The sequence below is a fragment of the Erpetoichthys calabaricus genome, chromosome 10, assembly GCF_900747795.2.
Source record: "Erpetoichthys calabaricus chromosome 10, fErpCal1.3, whole genome shotgun sequence".
Classification (NCBI taxonomy): Eukaryota; Metazoa; Chordata; class Cladistia; order Polypteriformes; family Polypteridae; genus Erpetoichthys; species Erpetoichthys calabaricus.
The window spans coordinates 17,576,994-17,597,793 of NC_041403.2; the positions used below are offsets into that span (position 1 = coordinate 17,576,994).

Here is a 20,800-nt window from a genome sequence, read left to right on the forward strand (position 1 = left end):
ATAGACAAACCTCTTTTCTGTTTGTAAGATCTATGACTTAAAATTGTTGTGTAATGCAATGTGGCCTTTAGGGGCAAATGGTTGAAAGGCTGAGGAGCCTGCCATGCTGGGTGGAGATGATTTTCTAATGTCTGCTAGAACTGGCATGAATGCTACTGCACTTTCTTTTTCTCTCTCCAGAGGGCAAGGGAGCAAACAGTTCATGAGAAGGTGGGACAGATCATTTACTATACTGGAGACCATACAGACACAGCAACTGTAATATCTTAACAGTAGAGAGCCCCTGTTAATGTCGTCATTTGTTATTACCATCTGCTATAGGGTTTTGAAGTCTGAGATGTTACAATTCCCATAGCAGACACTGATGCAGATGAACAGGAGACTCTCTATGGCAGGCATGTCAAACACGCGGCCCCCAGGCTGCATGCGGCCCGCAACAGAAATCTGTGCCACCGATTCTTTCTCTGCCCAGGGCCGCCACAAGCCTAGAGCCGCCCCTGCTAAGGCTACACTACTGACTGGGCTGCTGAGACTGGCCACTGGGCAGAACTGACCATCACGAGTAGTAATAGCCCGCATATTTTCACGTTTTTGTGCTCTAGTTTCATGTAATTTTGTGCTAGTATTGTAAAGAACAGTTAGTGCAGACTACAGCTGAAGATCTGAAGTGGACGCGAGAAGTTGGTGAGTTGTTTATTAACATATTTTTGTGATTTTGAGTTTGTAAAATTATTGTAGGTCAGGTGGCTTTTTGCATATCGGCTTATTTTACAATATAAAATTTAAAGTAAACTTAGTAAAGTAAAATTAGATTTTTGGAGGATTGGTTTTCCAACTTGAATTACTGAGCAATGAATTCAGTGAGCATTTTCGTGATTTCAGTTCACACAAACGGCATTGCACTGTTCTCTTACAACGTTGAGAATGCGCCCGAGAATATCCAAATTGAATTGATTGAAATGCAGTCAGATTCTATTCTGAAGGCAAAATACAACGAAGTTGGTGTGCCAGGCTTGTATGCTTACCTGCCACCCTCGTATGTGCAGATCCGTAAGTTGGCATTGAGAGTACTGTCAATGTTCGGAAGCACTTGTTAATGAAAGCTACCAAAACCCCACATCACTCAAGACTTACCGTCGAGCACCTTTCATCCCTCATAAAAGTTGCAGCTGCACAAGATTTCAAGCCTGATATTGACAAACTGGTTACTAACAAGAGATGCCAAGTGTCGGGACAAAAGAAATAAATCTCACACTGTAAGGCTCCTATATAAGCAATGAATATAATATAATGAATATCAATCATCAAGACACTATATAAAAGCAGTCGGGATTGTCCTTCCGTCCCGTGAGTGCAAAGCGTAGCGGTATTCTGCTCATCACCGACTTACTACTTGCGGCTTGCGGTACGAAGCAACGCAATGTGAGCAGAGTTCTGGTGCTCCCATCGTTCCCTTGCTTTTGTGCGTGATGCGCTGGAAAAATTGACAAAATTATGTCTCAGGAAATAATTAATGTTGGAGTACAAATGCCTCACCGCGTAGTAAATATTAGGGGAGATGGTGCATGCTTATTCTCAACTATAGCTTATTTAGTGCATGAAACTCCGTCTTTAGCGGTACAGATTCGGGCTGACATTGTACGACATGTTTTAAGTAATTGGTCGAGGTTTCAGCCATTTACAACGATGCCGTCAGGAATCTCTTATACAAATGAGCTTCAGTATCTCACTGAAATGTCAAAGTTTCAAACTTATGGTACCATTTCTGAGCTAATGGCAGCGGGAGAGTTGTTCCTCAATGAGTTTCAAGTATGTTATTATGGAGTCCTACACTCCAAGTTTGGACAGGCACTCGAGGGGATAAATGTTATGAATGGGCACTTTGATGTTCTCATTCCCTACACTTACATGCCTGATGTACACATGGAGCGCCCACAAATTGAGGATAAAAGTCGGTCGCCATAAAAGGCGGGTGAGCCTAGTAATATAATAAGGACCTAGCTAAGAGGTTAAGACTCTAATTCTACACTGTTGTATGGAGACTGCAAAAAAATAAATTGCTTTTCTTTAAACTTTAAGTGTTACATTTTTTAAAGTTTTCAGTATTGGAAAGAAAGCTACAGTAACTTTGTATAATAGTATAATAGTATTTGTTACAGTACAGCCCGCTGACACACATATGGCAGTCGAAGCGGTCCACCAATGGTAGTGAGTTTGACATGCCTGCTCTATGGGATGGGGAAGGCTGGCTGTCCTGATTCACCAGAGGAATCTGTTACGTTTTCCTGGCTACACAAGAAGCATTTTTTTTTTTTTTTTTTTAAACTTACATGACTTTTCCAGTGATTTTCAGTAGTAAGCTTCATTTAGATAGTCTTAGTAAGTTGAAGGCAGTCTAGGTGTGCTCCTGTGATGGACAGTCATGTAATTTAAAATACCGAGCAACTCAGTCAAAAACAGTCTGTGACTCGCTACGACTAATTCAAACGGGTTTAGTTTTGCGTTAAATAGTAAGGCCAGGCCTGTGTGCATGCAAGAGCTAACAACCAATGACCATTTACCAGAATGTACAATGCATACAATGCAGCTACAAAGAATAAGGACCACGGCGGTTTTGTTCATGACAAACTGAAGAAAGATTCATCTGCCTGATATTGTATGTTTTACACACCATGACAGAAAGGAAAAAAAGAGAGAAAAGAAAAAAAATTAAATAAAACAAGGGCCGAGAATGCAGCTTTATCAGGCAGCATGCTACTGGCTGGCAATAAAAGGGGCAAGCTGGAAATGTGAAATTGTATTGAAAAGTCACTACATAGTCATCCAATTTGAGATATATTGCGATTTTTAGTTGTGTAATCTGAGATACTCAGTTGAGAAGATCAGCAAATGCAGTCCTCAGATTTGTCATCCCCACCGACTAGGAGTCTTGTAATGAGACATTGGCTTAAGAGGACACAAAGAGTGATGGCGCTCCCATCATCTGCTGGGTCACTTGAAGGCTGCCGTCTGCCTCTTTTTCTAATTATTCTGAATACAAATGACTGTTGGAGTTCACACAAGGACAGGCACGTTTTAAAATTTGGGGACGACTGTCATTGTTAGCTTTGGATCTACAGTACTATTGATGTTGTTAAGTTGTAATAATTGTAGTTATTCCTTTTTCTACAGTTAGGTATATATGTATAAGTATATGGTTGTAGAGTTGATGTTCTCCCAACTCCCCTTTCCCAATAATAAAAGTTCAGACTGTAAAGGTGGAGGACCACTGCATATATATATTTAGGACAATCATAGATAACAAGATGCCCTTTTAGATAAATATAGAGCTAATTTGTAAGGAGGAGCAACAAATGGCTGTTCTTTCTCATCAACCCAAATTCTCTTAAAAGCATACACAACTGAAATGTCACCCATCTAAGGGTCTTTCATTGAACTTATTGTTACAGTTCCTGTTAAAATGGCTCCAAAAATTTTAATTAGGGGATATGATAGCTATGAGTTATCTTTTCACCAAATGTGAACTCCCTTTAGTGTGCAGCCAAGAGTTATTCATTGGATGAACAAATGTTTGTGCGAATGCATACTAGGCTCTAGAGTCCATTTTAGGCAACCTAACACAGATGCAGCTGAAACACAGCAAGGAGCAGATGGAAACAGCTGTCAAGTAAAATATAGTGCTCTTTGGGGGAGTGGGGGGGAGATAACAAATGGTCAATTTCCACCATAGCAGGAAAAATTATTTTAGCTTAACAGACAACGGCAGGGTTATTTGGTTCTGGTACTGAAAAGACTGCAGGTTATTACTGTAACAAAACCTTAACTGATATTGTCCCTTACTGACCTTTTAAATAAACTTAAAAAATGTAACTAAACTTCTCACAGAAGTTTCTATACAGTCTAGGTAAAGGTCACTCACAAAAAGATTTAAAGCAGAACATGAATACAAGACACAGACATAGTTTCTCCTGTGATAAAAAGCTGCCACCTTCTCAAAGACAGAGTTCCAGTACAAGCCACTGCAACTAGGACGCCAGATTAACACAGCACATTTCCAGGTGCACTATTAAAATCCATTTCAGTCTTTTGAGGTACAAATGAAACCATGCAAATATAAATGAGTTTTGCTAAGCCAGTTTAAGCTTTAGCAGCTGTAATTAACATTACTGATTACCTTCTGGATATATAGTTGAAGTCAGAAGTTTCCATACACTTAGAGTGACTTCTTTAACACTAGAATTACCAAAGCCTATGAAAAAAAAACTTGTAAACTAAGGACCCCCTTAAATCCGTTCACACCTCTCCATCAGCGTCTTTTGTGTTGTAAATGTGTCGATAAGCACAAGCAGCCTACTATACCACCCATCCCCACAGAAACGGGAAAAAGCTCTCCCAGCTCAAGCCTCATTTGTCCAGGAGTGAGGTGCTAGGAGCTGTATAGGGTAAATAATATATTTTTATTTGGAAAACATGCATTTCATGTGTGTTCCGTGTCTATAAAGATCTATGTAAGTATAGCAATGACAGAAATGTTGAACACATACCTAAAAGACAAACTTTTTTCATGTTTTAGTACTAAACGACAAAATTTTGACATAGTGTCCAAATATCAAATAAGCACTTTCACAAAAGGTACAAGTATAACAAAACAAGTGCACTTTTTTCAAGACTATAACCAAAGAAAAAGAAATCGGGTTAGTGTACGTCGTTGTTACAACTGCTTTGGTAGTACAGCTGTAAGAACTGCTGACTAGTATTCAACAGTTCGCGGGTTTGAGCCTTGCTGCTTTGTGTTTTGAGTAGTGAGCTGCTGTTATTGTTACTATTATACAATAAAAACATACATTTGATTTGAGTCTGTAACAGCCAGTGGAAATGTATGGTGCTTGTAAAGGTTAGCGTTTTTTTTAATTCAGTTTTATTCTCTCAGTCGCGTTCACGCTACCCCTGACCTGACACTGCTGTTTTCAAATAAAGACGCGCTATAAAAGAGGTGAACTCAGATGAGGGTTCTACATCGGAGAAAGAGAACAGAAGCCCTCCCCAAAGAAACATACACTTGCACATAAGAACAACGCAGCCGCACCAGGCATAAAGGAGAAAGATGGCACCGTTTGGACGCAGCAAGAGGTCCAACGTCATCCTGCCAGTCAGTCTGCCCCACACCTGTCTTTCAACGGAACAGCACGACTTACAGAGCTCGTCAAGATATCGTGCAAAGTCCAGTTTGTGATTATGTTTTGTGATGGTCTTTATATAAAAACATTTATATGTTACTCATATAAAAGCCAGATCGAATGTTATTTACCTTGATTTATTTACTTATTTTCCTACAGAGTAAAGTCACAAGTAGAGCAGAGCTTCCTCTGTTTGATCGATAAGGGCATGCTGACACAGTACATGTGTACTGAAATGAATTCAGCTGCAGCCTAAGCAGCTGTGTTTGATCTTATTCAGGAAAAGATCCCAGTCGCCCCACAGGAGAAAGACTTTCCGAGACAAAGGTTATAAAGCTAATGAAACCGTTTCTGGACAAAGGCAGAACCAGAACAGCTGCGTGGAGCTTCCACCTGCAGCTGAAGTCACTTCAGTACTCATGTACTTTGTCAGCATGCCCGTGTCGATCAAACAGACAAAATTCAAATTCTGCAGTCTACTTGTGACTTGTAGGAAAATAAGTAAATAAATCAAGCTAAATACCATTCGATCCGGCTTTTATATAAGTAATATATAAATGCTTTAAAAGACCATCACAAACTGGACTTTGCACAATACCTTGGCGAGCTCTGTAAGTCGTGTTTTTTCTTTAAGGGACAGGTGTGGGGCAGACTGACTGGCAGGATGACTCCAGACCTCTTGCTGCATCCAAACGGTGCCTGGTGCAGCTGCGTTTTTCTTGTATGTGAGTGGACGTTTCTTATAGGGAGGGCTTCTGTTCTCTTTCTTTGATGTAGAACCCTCACCCTCAGCTGAGTTCACCTCTGCTATAACACGTCTTTATTTGAAAACAGCAGTGTCACATCGGGGGAGCATGAACACGACAGAGAATAACACTGAATTTAAAAAAAAAAAAAAAAAAGCACTAACTTTTACAAGCACCATACGTTTACACCAGCTGTTATAGACTCAAATCAAATGTATAAATAGTAACAATAAGAGCTGCTCACTACTCAAAATGTTTATTTTGGGATGCGGCAAGGCTCGAACCCGTGAACTGTTGATTACGAGTCAGCAGTTCTTACCACTGTACTACCAAAGCAGTCATGACAACCAAGTACACTAACCAGATATTTTTTTTCCTTCGGTTAAAGTCTTGCATAAGGCTGCTTGCTGCTTTTGCTTATCTACACATTTACAACACAAAAGACACTGACGGAGAAGTGCGAATGGATTTAAGGTGGGCCGGGTTTACGAGCTTCTTCATAGGCTTTGGCAATTCTAGTGTTAAAACTCACTTTATAACTCCTCCAAATAGTTTATACTAACAAACTATAAATTTGGTATATTGTTCAAGACATCTACTTTGTACAGGGCAAAAGACATTTTTTCTAGCATTGTTCACAAAGATTATTTCACTTTTTATTGACAATCTCACAATTCCAATAGCAGCAACACATGTAACAGACTAGCACATGATCACTTAAACTGTGAGGTGTGTGGAAAAGAAAAGAATAATTCCAGCTTGAACCAGATTAGCATGTATAGAACTATAATGCATGCCAAAAGAACCTAGTAGGTTGGACTGGTGGGTCGGATGTTACTGGCAGAGAAATTGAGGAGGTCACCGACCATTCAAAATACCAATGCATTATTCACCAAGAGACACTTCACAGCAAAATTCTCAAAACTGGCCATGTCAATAACACTATAATGAAAGAGTAGAGCTCCTATGTCTTATTTGTATGCCTCGCTGTCATCCAACCTCACTGCTGCACCTTCAGGCTGCCGTTCTCTTTTCTTATATGTATGCCTTGCTGACATCGAACCTCACTACTCCACCTTCAGGCTGCCATTCTCTTTTCTACGTTTGCAAGAACAATCTGTGCAAATGGTTTTCACAAGTGAAGCTTAACATATACCATTCATGCCACATTTCCGACAACCAGCTTCTTACTGAACTAGGAGTTCCTACAGCACAAGATATCAAGATAGTCATCAATAAAATTACTTCAAGCAATGGTCTCCGGTTTTCAACCTAAAGCTGCAAACAGCTAAAATTTATGAGTCATGGTATAACATAAAACTAAAATCATAACCTAGAAAAAAAGTACTGTTTCTTCATTAACATTATGTTACACTAATATATCTTTTTCTCTTTAGGCCTGCAATGAGAACAGAACATGGCTTTGGCCCACAGTGGGGGTCAAGGGCTAGCCCCTGAAAATACCAGGTGCAAAGCAGGAAACAGCCGTAGATAGGGCATCAATCAATCACAGAGCCCATTCCTAAACACTCAGACTATTTTAGAATCTCCAAAGCAAGTGCAATAAACATCTAAAGAAGAAACACTGTACAGTGATCCCTCGCTATATCGCGCTTCATCTTTCGCGGCTTCACTCCATCGCGGATTTTAAATGTAAGCATATGTGAATATATATCACAGATTTTTCACTGCTTCGCGGATGTCTGCGGTCTACAGTACGTGTGCTTCCTCAGTTGATTTGCCCACTTGAATTGAAACAAGGGACGCATTTGAATTGAAACAAGGGACGCTATTGGTGGATGGCTGAGAAGCTACCCAATCAGAGCATGCGGTTAAGTTCCTGTGTGCTGCTGATTGGCTCAGCGACGGAGTGCTGCATTAACCAGGAAGTACTAATCTCACTCATTCAGAATTAACGTGCACAAGCGCCAACAGAAGATGCAAATGATTGCAGAAAAGGTAAAAGTTTTGGATATGTTGAAGGAAGGAAACAGCTACACCGCTGCAGGACACCATTACAGCTTCAATAGATCTACGATTCTATTTTATTTAAAAAGGAGGAAAAGCATATAAGATCTACGGCTGCAGTGTCTTTTAACCAGGGCGCAAAATGAGTTGCAAGTGGACGTTGTAAAGCAGTAGTCTGGATGGAACCTGCTTTAGGGATTTGGATTGAAGAGTGATGGAAGAAGAACAACGGCGGTGCTAAACAGTCGCCTGAAGAGGCTCCTTTAGAAGAGCTGTAACGCTATCCTTTGTTGTGCAGTAAAATTAAACTCATCGTTATCGGACAAGTCGTCGTGTCATTGTTGGTGAGTAACCATAATTAATTATTTACATACAATACTTATTACATGTACATAGTTTAGTGTCACTGTACACACATTTTATTGTATACAATTTTTCTTGCATTGTACGTATTTATTGATGGTGGCCTGTCTGTCGTAATGGCTGTAACATATGTGATATCGGAGACGCTCAATATCTTTAAAATAATATTTAGGTTTTACTGTATGTAAACTGTGTTTACATACATAATTTCAATGAATCTTACCTAATATCTAAGAGAATACAAAGGGTTTATGCTGTATAATTGTGCGTGAAATGTTTATGATAGTGTGGGAGAGTTTATAAGGGCTTAAAATATATAAAAATAACCACATGAACATATGGTTTCTACTTCGCGGATTTTCTTATTTCGCGGGTGGCTCTGGAACGCAACCCCCGCGATGGAGGAGGGATTACTGTATACCAAGAATACGAATACAGTGAAAAAATAAATCTGACTTGAACACCAAACTTTACACAAGTTCTAACCAGAGGAGATGTCAAACTTGATGACTGAGTTGCATTTGATGAAGGAGTCTGATTAACGACTGCTCGTTTTTTGAAGATCAGCTAAAATGATGTATTTTTTTTTGTAATTCAAAAAAGATTTTTCATTTACAAATGTGCTCTTGAAAACATATGCAAATAAAGCACCTTGTTCAACAAGACAAAAGACAGTTTTATGAAGAATGTTCTTAATATGTAGACTTCAAATTAATTGTGAAGTGAAACAATATTCATTAATTCAATAAAGAATTTTGAATGCAAGGTTTCATACTCTTTGTGGCAAGCACTGCCCTTCTGAAATTATAGGCCAAATTTAAGACATCAAGCCTCGATTTTGAGAAATGTTTCATCCTGAATAATGGAATTAACAGAAATGCCAAAAATCATTCAGAAGCATCTTGGCTTTCCTAACACTGAAACTGCAATAAGTAGAAAAATAACTGATGACAAAAACAGGTCATGTGTTTCTATAACAAGTCCACAATCTAAAGAAAGAAATACTAATGTAATGATAATGATTAATTTTCAGTTAACTATTTAAATTGGTCACTGTTTTGTGCTTGAATATTTTGTCATGAAAAACGTTTACATACAATCTATTGAATATTAGAGGGAAGAGTAGCTGCACTACAAGCATGTCCCCTCCCACATACACTTCAGGCACTTGTAAGAAGAAGAGGGTAGTCCCTCAAAAAAAAAAATATATAAAAATAAGTGGAGTCTTAAATACAGTACAAATACTTGATAGATACAAATTTAGCAATGAAGACAATGGTTAAATACCTTGGCATGTATGGCATTAGTGGTTCAGGCTTTGGACTTCAAACCCTACTACTAACACTACGTCACCATGAGAAAGTCATTAGACCTGCCTCTGCACCAATTGGAAAACCAAAAGAAATGTAACCAATTGTTTCATAAATGTTGCAACTGGCCTTGGATAAAGATGTCAGCCAAATAAATAAATGTAAACACCACTAACTGTAAGGTATTTTAATTATGTCTGCATATATTACAGTTTGGACTGCAAACTAGTCTATGTACAGAAAACTCACCTGGTGGGAAAGACTCATTGATGTCCTTGAGTGACATGTGCTAAATATTACACAATGCCTCTAAAAAGCATTCAACTCCTTGAAGTTTTCACATTTTATTGTTAAACGACATTGAACAGAAAAAGATTCTTTAATGTCAAAGTGAAGACAAATCTCACAAAGGGGTATAAATGAAATCCGTATATAACAAAGAAAAAGCTGCTGTGTCAGCCAAAGGTGTCTGTACTAAATAATGGGTTGAAGGAGGTGAACACTCATGCAATGAATGATTCTTTGTTTTAGACCACTTTGCAGAGGTCTGTTTTCATTTTAATTTAAAGAGTCCTTCTGGTTATTAAGTGTCAAAAAAGCCAAAATAAATCCACTATGATCCAATGCTATATAACAAAAACTTCAAAGGGTTGAATATTTTTTATTGAAAAAGTAAAAAAAAGGCAATTCAGACACTGTGAGTGAACGTGTGGATTTTGCAATGAGTCCAAGAATTACAAAATATATCAACTCAAGAACATATTTTAAGACATAATGGGAAACCATTTAACATCTTAAGTCTGATTTTTAGCAAATATGAAATACTGATAAAGTTGCAGAAGCAATTATGAAAAACTCAAGTATGTGAACAAGACAAATAAAGGTGCTGAATTAACTAAACAGTTAAATGTAATATTTTATTATAATAATAAAACCTGCTGAACATGCATCAAGAGACTTCAGACTCAAATCGTACATGCCAGCAGTGAGACTGCATTTGAACTGCTTACTTAATTATGGTGAAACAGGAAGCAAAAAGACAACAGCATCTGATGCTATGCAAATACTTAAGTGCATGTTTTATTCATACAGGCTAACCAGCTGTACTTTGACCAGAAAAGTACTTTGTTGTTAGGACTTAGTTCAGGCAATATTATTTGGAAAAATGTAGCTGAAAAGTAAAAAATATATATGTATAAATAAAAATACATACTGCATTTTTTGGCAGCGTCTGTGCAAAGATCTTCTGTTCTAAACGCTCCCTTTGAATAACAGAGGTGCTCAATGTTTGGCAGATAAAAATGGATGTGTAGTCCTTTAGGGGAGGGAGGAATTAGTTCTTCATTCCTGCCAGACCGTCTCATTTTAATGCAGAGCGCATTACCAAATTCCATTGCAGAATTGTGCAACATTCAGATCCTGTTAAAAAAAAAAAACAAAAAAAAAAACACTGAGTTTTCTGTATTTTGTAGAGCATTATATAAAAAACTAAAAAGGCTAAGGACTCTTGTAAGTTTTTACTACATGCCAAAAACAACATAGCCAACTGGCACACATAACCAGCTTTCAGTTCATAATCCCAAAGTGCTTCATTAGTACCGAGTTACAGAATAAGAACTTTTCTCAGGGTCACATCACAAAGAAGAGGTAAGAACCATTACTGAATATTTTAGGAGTCAATGACCAATGCCTTAACCAAAACATCACTTTGACCGTCTCAACTTTAACTTATGACTGCACAATGAATCAATATTAGTTGAAGTTATGACTGCCACGATATACTGATTACTAAAAGTGGCGATTAATGCACTCCATTTAGTGCTCCCACTCGGTCAGGAATTGAGGTTTCTTAGTTGTAGACTGCTCTAAACAAGAAAGCAAAAACACATTCACTAAGAGCAGGTGCATTTGGGAATCGGAGGTGCTGACATATAAATAATTACAGGTGACTGTGCTGAATGCATTTTTAAGAATCTGATCAATATCAAAAGTATACAATTCTTTCTCATGCTTGTGGCAGCATCCAGAAATGCTTAGATGTACAATAATCCCTCGCTATACAGTAATCCCTCGCTATATCGCGCTTCGCCTTTCGCGCCTTCACTCCATTGCGGATTTTATATGTAAGCATATTTAAATATATATCACGGATTTTTGCGGACAATGGGTCTTTTAATTTCTGGTACATGCTTCCTCAGTTGGTTTGCCCAGTTGATTTCATACAAGGGACGCTATTGGCAGATGGCTGAGAAGCTACCCAACTTACTTTTCTCTTTCTCTTGCGCTGACTTTCTCTGATCCTGACGTAGTGGGATTGAGCAGGGGGGCTGTTCGCACACCTAGACGATACGGACGCTCGTCTAAAAGTGCTGAAAGATTATCTTCACGTTGCTATCTTTTGTGCAGCTGCTTCCTGAAGCGACATGCTGCACGGTGCTTCACATACTTAAAAGCTCGAAGGGCACGTATTGATTTTTGACTGTTGTTTTTCTCTGGCTCTCTCTCTCTCTCTCTCTCCCTGCTCCTGACGGAGGGGGTGTGAGCTGCCGCCTTCAACAGCTTTGTACCGGCGGTGCTTCGCATACTTAAAAGCCAAACAGCCCTATTGATTTGTTTGCTTTCCTCTCTCTCCTGACGCACACTCCTTTGAAGAGGAAGATATGTTTGCATTCTTTTAATTGTGAGACAGAACTGTCATCTCTGTCTTGTCATGGAGCACAGTTTAAACTTTTGAAAAAGAGACAAATGTTTGTTTGCAGTGTTTGAATAACGTTCCTGTCTCTCTACAACCTCCTGTGTTTCTGCGCAAATCTGTGACCCAAGCATGACAATATAAAAATAACCATATAAACATATGGTTTCTACTTCGCGGATTTTCTTATTTCGCGGGTGGCTCTGGAACGCAACCCCCGCGATGGAGGAGGGATTACTGTATCGAGCTTCAACTTTTCGCGGATTTTATATGTCAGCATACTTAAATATATATCGCGGATTTTTTGCTGGTTCGCGGATTTCTGCAGACAATGGGTCTTTTAATCTCTGGTACATGCTTCCTCAGTTGGTTTGCCCAGTTGATTTCATACAAGGGACGCTATTGGTAGATGGCTGAGAAGCTACCCAACCAGAGCACGTATTACGTATTAAATAAAATCAAATATATTGTGAGCACGAGGGCTGTTCGCACCCCTAAAGGATACGGCCGCTCCTCAAAAAACGCCGAAAGATTACTTTCACATTGCTCCCTGCCTTGCTGGGCTTACATGTGGCTGCTTTGTCAAGCGATATGCTTCCCGCACGGTGCTTTGCATACTTAAGAGATCAAACAGCAAATATTGATTTTTTGCTTTTCTCTGTCTCTCTTGCTCTGACATTCTTTGCTCCTGACGGAGGGGTTGTGAGCAGGGGGGCTGTTCGCACCCCTAGACGATACGGACGCTCGTCTAAAAATGCTGAAAGCTTATCTTCACATTGCTCCCTTCCATGCAGCTGCTTTGTCAAGCGACATGCTTCCCACACGGTGCTTCGCATACTTAAAAGCTCGAACGGCACATATTGATTTTTGATTGTTTGTTTTTCTCTGTCTCTCTCACTCTCTCTGACATTCTCTGCTCCTGATGGAGGGGGTGTGAGCAGAGGGGCTGTTTGCACACTGGCCTAGAGGATACGGACGCTCCTCTAAAAAATGCTGAAAGACTACCTTCACATTGCTCCCTTCCTTGCAGCTGCTTTGTCCGGCGGTGCTTCACATACTTAAAAGCCAAACAACCCTATTGATTTTTGATTTGTTTGCTTTTTTTTCTCTCTCTGACATTCTCTGCTCCTGACGCGCACTCCTTTGAAGAGGAAGATATGTTTGCATTCTTTTAATTTTGAGACAGAACTGTCATCTCTGTCTTGTCATGGAGCACAGTTTAAACTTTTGAAAAAGAGACAAATGTTTGTTTGCAGTGTTTGAATAAAGTACCTGTCTCTCTACAACCTCCTGTGTTTCTGTGCAAATCTGTCACCCAAGCATGACAATATAAAAATAACCATATAAACATATGGTTTCTACTTCGCGGATTTTCACCTTTCGCGGGGGGTTCTGGAACGCAACCCCCACGATCGAGGAAGGATTACTGTATTCCTGACCTGACACTTTCTAGTTTTAGTGCTAAAATGAAGAGAATTGTTTGTAATTTGGAACTGATTTGTTTTCTGTAGCAATTGTGTTGATCAAATAAAGCATATAGCTGCAGCAAGCAAGGAAACTTTCATTCAACTATCAACAATCCATCCACATAGTTCACTATAAAGTGTGCATAATTTGTTGTTAGGTCAGTGACACAGATGAACATTGATTATCTGTTCACACGATAATGCAGGTCCATATACAGCAGGCTATCAAAAGCAAATTTAGGATAAAGAAACCATCATGTTATTTTACAAAAGACAAGGCACTGAATACAAATTGTTTTTCTAAGTTGCACTGCCTTTACCTTATTCAAATTTTACAAATGGATCTGAGACAAGTACCGCTTTATGCAGCACTACCAACTTGTGCTAAGTTTAACTATAGTAGCATGCATAAGTATGTCATGCTTGCAATGCTGCTTTCTTGAAATAAGTGAGCCTTTTCTTAAAATATTTTCCACGTGAGCAGCAACACAACTGTTCAAGTCCTGTTCAGAGCTTTAATAGCATCTAACAGTGTGCTAACATCTAAATGCTTCTTGAGCTTGCTATATATTAATACTTTTACGTACCTGTAAAATAAAAAATAGAAAACGTCCATGTTGTGTTTACAATCTGTTTGAATTCCTAATCTTGCATTACTGTACTTAAGATTTTATTATGTATTTTAATTTTTACAAATACAAGGGCACCCCAAGATATCTGAAGTCTCAGGTAGCTTTTCTCAAGGCCTCAGACCTTCATTAGCTCATTAGGGCTATGGCTTGTTCACAGCCATCATTAGAAACCTTAGGTGATGCACATTGCAAAACTGAATAAATTCTCTGACTCCACAAAACCTTATCCCAAACATCAGCAGCCATGGGCTCTTCTAAGAAGCTGCAAAGCACTCTAAAAAATAAAGTAACTGATCCTCACAAAGCAAGAGAAGGCTATTAGAAGACAGCGAAGTGTTTTCAGGTCTTTGCTTCCTCAGTTCATAATATTACGAAATGGCAGTTAACAGGAACGTTGGAGGGAATATTGAGGTCTGGAAGACCAAGAGAACTTTCTGAAAGAACTGCATGTTACTTTGCTGGAAAGGCAAATAAAAACCCAGGTTTGACTGCAAAAGACTTTCAGAAAGATTTAGGAGTGAATCTGGAGTGGTGGTGTACTGTTCTACTGTGCAGCAACACCTGAAAAAATATGACCCTCATGTCTAGTAGAGTCAGCAGAAGAAAACCTGTCCAGCACCTTAGCCACAAAATTCAGTGCCTGAAGTTTACAAATGAACACCTAAACATGCCTGATTAATTTTGGAAACAAATCCTGTAGAATGATAAAATCAAAATAGAACTGTTTGGCCACAATTTGCAAAGGTATGCTTGGAGAAAAACAGGGTGCCAAATCAGAGGAAAATAACACATCTCCAACTATTAAACATGGCAGTGGATTGATCATTATTTAGGCTTGTGTTGTAGCCACTGCCCGGGGAATGTGTCATTGAATTATAAAAACAGTAACACAAATATTCTTTTAATAAGTGTGTTGTATTTGTATTGTAAAAATAAATAAACAATATTAACAATTTTTAATATTTCAACTAGTCCACCAATTAATTTCAAATTTAAAAAATGTTTATATTGTACCCTGCCAAATGACATTTCCATTGGCCTGTATGTATACAGAATACAGTATAAGCAGTTGATAAGGTAAAGTACACACTTCACTGTAGTGCTGTTAACTGAAATTAATAATCAAAGGCAATAACTGTCAATTGTTAATTTGTCATTGTCACGCACAACTACTGTAACTATTCATTCATATCTGTAGCTTAAATAAGAGTCCAACACTGTAGGGAAAACCTTTCAAAATAATATTGGTTAAAAAAAAGCAATTGATTCCTGCTGAGAGATAAACCATTAATATAAGCATAGACAGTATATGATTAAAATGTTTAGTTTACTTATCAATCACTACTTACTGCTATTAAGTGCTAAATGAAATAATTTTTTATAAAGTGACATTTCTTCAGTGTTGTGGTTTGAATGTCATAGAAACATGTGCTTGAGGCAGTCACTTTTAAAATGTGCCAGTAATTCCTGAATGCACACTGGAAGAGGGCTCCCAAGTAAAAGAATAGGAAACACACACAGGGGAGCAAGCAAATAAAGAAAGCCAATAAAATGAGAAAGTATATTTAATAAGAACAGACCTTAGTGGCCCTCAATTTCAATAAAAAAGCCATAAATACAATTTTTAAGCAAAAAAAAAGAAAAGAAAGAATACAAACTCGTTGCAAACATAAGTTTGAGATCATTATCTGAAAATTTCCAAACCAAACATAAAAATGTATGGATTCAATAAAGGACTTGTAAAACAATGCCATTATAGTTTAATGTACCATAAAACAGTTCAGGTTTCTTGGAAGACCTGCTCTTTTCATACTTTCAAATGCTAGCCTTTTGTCAATGATAACCCCCTTGTATTTAAAGTGCTCAACAGTCACATTATGCTCTTGTATTGTTTAGAGGGGAAAATGAGGTCAATAGCAAATCCACAGCAAATTGCCTAGTCTTACCGATACTTAGCTGTGAACAGGGACATTCATACTGCTTAAAGTAATCAACAGTTCAATGACCTTCTATCCTATCCTGTTAAACATCATTTGCATGCTTTAGAATATGCCCATTTTCATGTAAATCCTGACAGACACCCAAGAACACAAAGTAAACAGAAGAGGAGACACATAGAAGCCATGAAGTGATGCATAAACACAAAGTGAGTGAACTGGACCAACTACCATTCACAGTGAGTGTGGTCACATGCATACACAAAAACGGGATAAGGTGAGTAACCCAGTTAAAGTAGGAACCTGCCTTTAAAAAGGCAAAGGTTTAAAAACTCTGTTTACCTGCACAAGTAAGCTTCTGGAGTTCTCCTTTGGCAAAATGCTCCAACGTCATTAAACTATGCGAAAAAAGAGTTAAACACTTCATCATCAACCTCCAGGAACCCGAAAACAGGCATGAAGCCTGTGATGATAGTCTTGTTTTATATGAAACACGCATGAAGCCTGTGATGATAATCTTGTTTTATATCTATGAACACTAACCACTGTTACAAAATATCTAAAGCTTGCCTTATACCTACTGCTGCTGGGATAACACCACCACAGATATTTTTTACTTCAATAATGCAAGTACTGCGTTAGGGTGATTATTTCAACCAAGAGAAGGAATAATGCAATCACTCAAGCATTTATCAAGTAATTTATTTGGTGGACACTTTTATCTGTGGCTGCTGAAAGTGTGTGCAAAGCCATGCACAGGTGAACAGAGTGCAACAGACACGTGCAGACTACAAAATTCTCAACTGTAACTTTGGATTGAGGATTTGGATTTACATGGCCAAACAAATGGGTTACTCTTGAGAAATCTACGTGTGTTAACCCAGCTGCTCTAATCATAATAAGGATTCTCAAAAGGGATGCACTGGTCAGGTTTTATTAAGGCCGGTACCAATCACCAATTTCATGTTACTAGATTGACCAATTCAGATTTTTTTTCTTTGAAATTCTCTAGACTAATGGTTCAGTACTCATAAAAATATTAAAAATAAATACAACTTCTTCAAAATATGTACTTCAATAAAATATGTATAAAAATATCTATCCATAATACATACGTATAAGAAGCATTTCTTTTCTGTATTTATTTGAAATAAAGTTTAATTAAAAAAATAACTTTCAGCATTTCTCTAACAAAAATAATATATACTCACATGAACAGTTAATTGATATTGGTAAACAAACACTGCTTAAATGTAAACATACATGTACTTGAATGTGAACTTCCCATTGGGATTAATAAAGTATCTATCTATCTATCTAGTAGGATTCAATAATTTTTAATTGCACCAAAGCTTTTTTTTTGCTGTTATAATATAGATTTACATATTTATACAGGTATCCCCCCCACCCCCCCAGCATAGCAGTTAGATTTTTTTTTTTTTTTTTAAATGCAGTACTTGTTTCTTACCAAACCCTATACTTTGACGCACACAAATAAACAGAATACAAATCTTTAAATAAGCCACAAATGTATCAAATGTTCATAAGATTAGTTTATTAAAAAATACAAGGCTAACAAGTTCACAAGACAAATTATGCTGTTAAGCTAACAAGCCTGCATTTACTAAGCAGCAATTTCAAATTCTTTTTCTTTTCCCCATTAAAATGTAAACTGCTGTACTTAACACAACCTAGCAGTTAATACAAATAGTGCCCCATTTTAATCAAATGACAAAAATATTCATTAAAGTAGCTTCTCTTGCAAGTTGTCTAATTGCAAAGGAGGACTTCTCCAGTTTATTCTTAACTTATTACTCCACTTTCTTTAACACAAAAGTTAATATTCTTGCAAGACTCGACTTGCTGCTATTTGTTTGCATCACAGGAATTTCGCTGCAAAAAAAATAAAAGATGTGCACTTGCTCAACTGCCATAATACCTTGTGTAAAGTAGCACTGTAAGTAATTTACAGTAAAACCTAGAAAAGCAGGGGCTAAAAAAAAAAATTTTTTTTTTAAATCAGCCAGTTTACTGATCACTGATAAGAGTGTTTTATAATGAAAATAGGCCACCAACCAATCGGAGCATCTTTAGTTTACAAGGCATTTTAGAAATCAGGTTTCCGTGAATAACCAGGTGATTAAAGTGCATGTAAACAAACTTCATAATGCTTTGCATCTTGTTAAATCCCCAACACACTACGCAAGATTTCCACTGATTTTCAGTTGCAGATTTTATTTACATAATCTCAGCCCATTTTGGCACATTCCCATAACTTTCAGACATGTAGTTTGAAATCTCCAGTGGCTCAGTCAGACAAGTCAGGCAACTGTTTTACGCCAAAGGGCTGGGCTTGTGTGTGTGCAAATCAAGAATAATCAAGAATTTTAATTTATCAAGAATAAATCTGAATAACAAAAAATTCAAGTGATCTCTTTCTCAGGGGTGGGGGTTGATTTGTTTTCGATCTTATGTTTGTAAAAATTGATTTATTTGTACGGAATGTTGTGTGATTTTAATAAAATTTAAAAAAAAATCAAGTGATCACAAAATGAGATGAAGACCTAATTTACCGACTTTTTTGTGTCCGTTTATATCCCTTCAGCAATATCTTTTACAGGTGGCAAAAATTTACACCGGGTGTTACAGGCTCAAATCAAATGTATGTTTTATTATATTATAGCAATGATAATAGCAGCTCACTACTCAAAACAAGTAACACCCAGACTCGAACCCGCAACCTTTTGGTTATAATGCAGCAGTTCTTACCACTGCACTATCAAAGAAGACATGTCAACTTTCTGTCGAATGACATTTGAGCTTGGGTTTTTAACTAATTGACAGCAACAGGTAAATTGAATGTTTTTTTTTAATTTGGTTATTTTCTTGAATAAAAGCAAGTGTTTATTTGATATTTGAACTAAAGTCTTTACACATTATGCACTTCATGTCATTATTACTATAACATGGAAAATGTTTTCTGCTTTAGTTATGTGTTGAGTGAGCATTTCTTGCCTCGTATTTCCTGTCATACATCATTTACTCAGCTCATGGTAGATACGGAACACACATGAAATACATATATTGTAAATAACAATATACTGTATTATTTACCCTGTACCATTTTATGTACTGTACTAGCATTTTATTTAGGGCTTGTCTCTGTACCACATGATGCCAGAATAGGCTACAGCAACTGCAATCCTATATTATATTAAGCACATTTGAGAATTACACTAATTTACCTCTAAAGCTACCCAAAACAGACCAGAAATCACCTACAACACAAAAGATCACAATACATCATAATTGTTTACCTATCTACTTAAACTGATGCATCCATACCTTGTGATTTAAATTTTTAATGCTCTGAACATTACACCACACTGCACCAAGTACAATTTCATATTCCTTATTAATTCCTTCCTCAAATATTAGATGTGTTTCAAGCTAAAGTCTGCATTGTATCAGTTGTTGAACAAGAGTAAATTTAAATTTAAAGGAAGATCATCACTCTTCCAAAGCACTTTAACAAAATGCAAGACAAAGGCTGTATACAGAAATTATCCAAAGTGAACATTTGTCTCATATTCAACATTCCCATTTACCACTGATTACACAACTCTTTTTTCTTTTCTCTCCCTTACACAGTATCTCTCTGAAAAAGTAAAATATATGAATCATTGACTAAAACTGCTGAAAATGAACTGATGACCTGGAGGCAGAATATGAATGGCTGCCATACTGATGGTCTTACTGAGTGCAGGATATCACCATGCAAGTGTGAGATGGAAAATTTCAGTTTCTTTCTCTATCTTAGCAAAATTAGGCTGATAAAGACTGCTAAATTAGTCTTCAGCAGGACTTAAATAAGTAGTTAAGGGTGCAATCAAACAAAAAAAAAAAAAGGACAAAAATAAAATACAAGGCTCCCACATCATACAAACTGAGACAAGAACTTCAGCATTTACAGGTAGGGCTTAAGTCTGGGAACATTCTACACACTTTTTTTTTTTTTTAAATAAACAAAGCCATTTTTTTGCAGGTAACCAAGTGCGTCACCCATTAGAAGACTGTGTATATGTTTTTTATTATTAACAATACCCATCAACATCTGTTTAGCCTTCCTATGAAATGAAGCAAATTGTAGCAGATGAAGTCAAAATGAAGCCTTCAACTTCTTTACTTGCTTCACAAATATTTTATTAAAACTGCAAATTCCTGTCAAATGATAAGAAGTCAGCCTGCAGCCAAGGTAAAAGGAAACCAACAAAATTATTTGTTACTATTACTATTATAAAGTTATATTCTCTGGATAAAATGGTGCATACACCACTTAGTTATCCTCAAGTATATGCTACTTTTTCCTGCTTCTTTCTCAAATTTTGCAATAACATTTAACTTCTAAGCACTAGTGCTACCAGAGTAATAAAATGCAAAATGAAACAAATGTTATGTTTAACATTATTTTCATGAATTATGGAGGAAAGCAGTTTGATGGAAATTTAT

At 37.3% G+C, this 20,800-nt stretch overlaps 1 protein-coding gene across 1 annotated transcript in view; it reads right to left on the reverse strand.

The window, feature by feature from the left end:
• The window catches only part of jak1 (Janus kinase 1), a 126,662-nt gene that overhangs the window by 60,918 nt on the left and 44,944 nt on the right, over positions 1-20,800 (reverse strand). The window contains exon 2 of the mRNA XM_028810955.2: positions 10,778-10,983. Within this exon, the coding sequence (XP_028666788.2) occupies positions 10,778-10,976 (199 nt within the window). The 5' untranslated portion in view covers positions 10,977-10,983. The remainder of the gene's footprint in view (positions 1-10,777; positions 10,984-20,800) is intronic.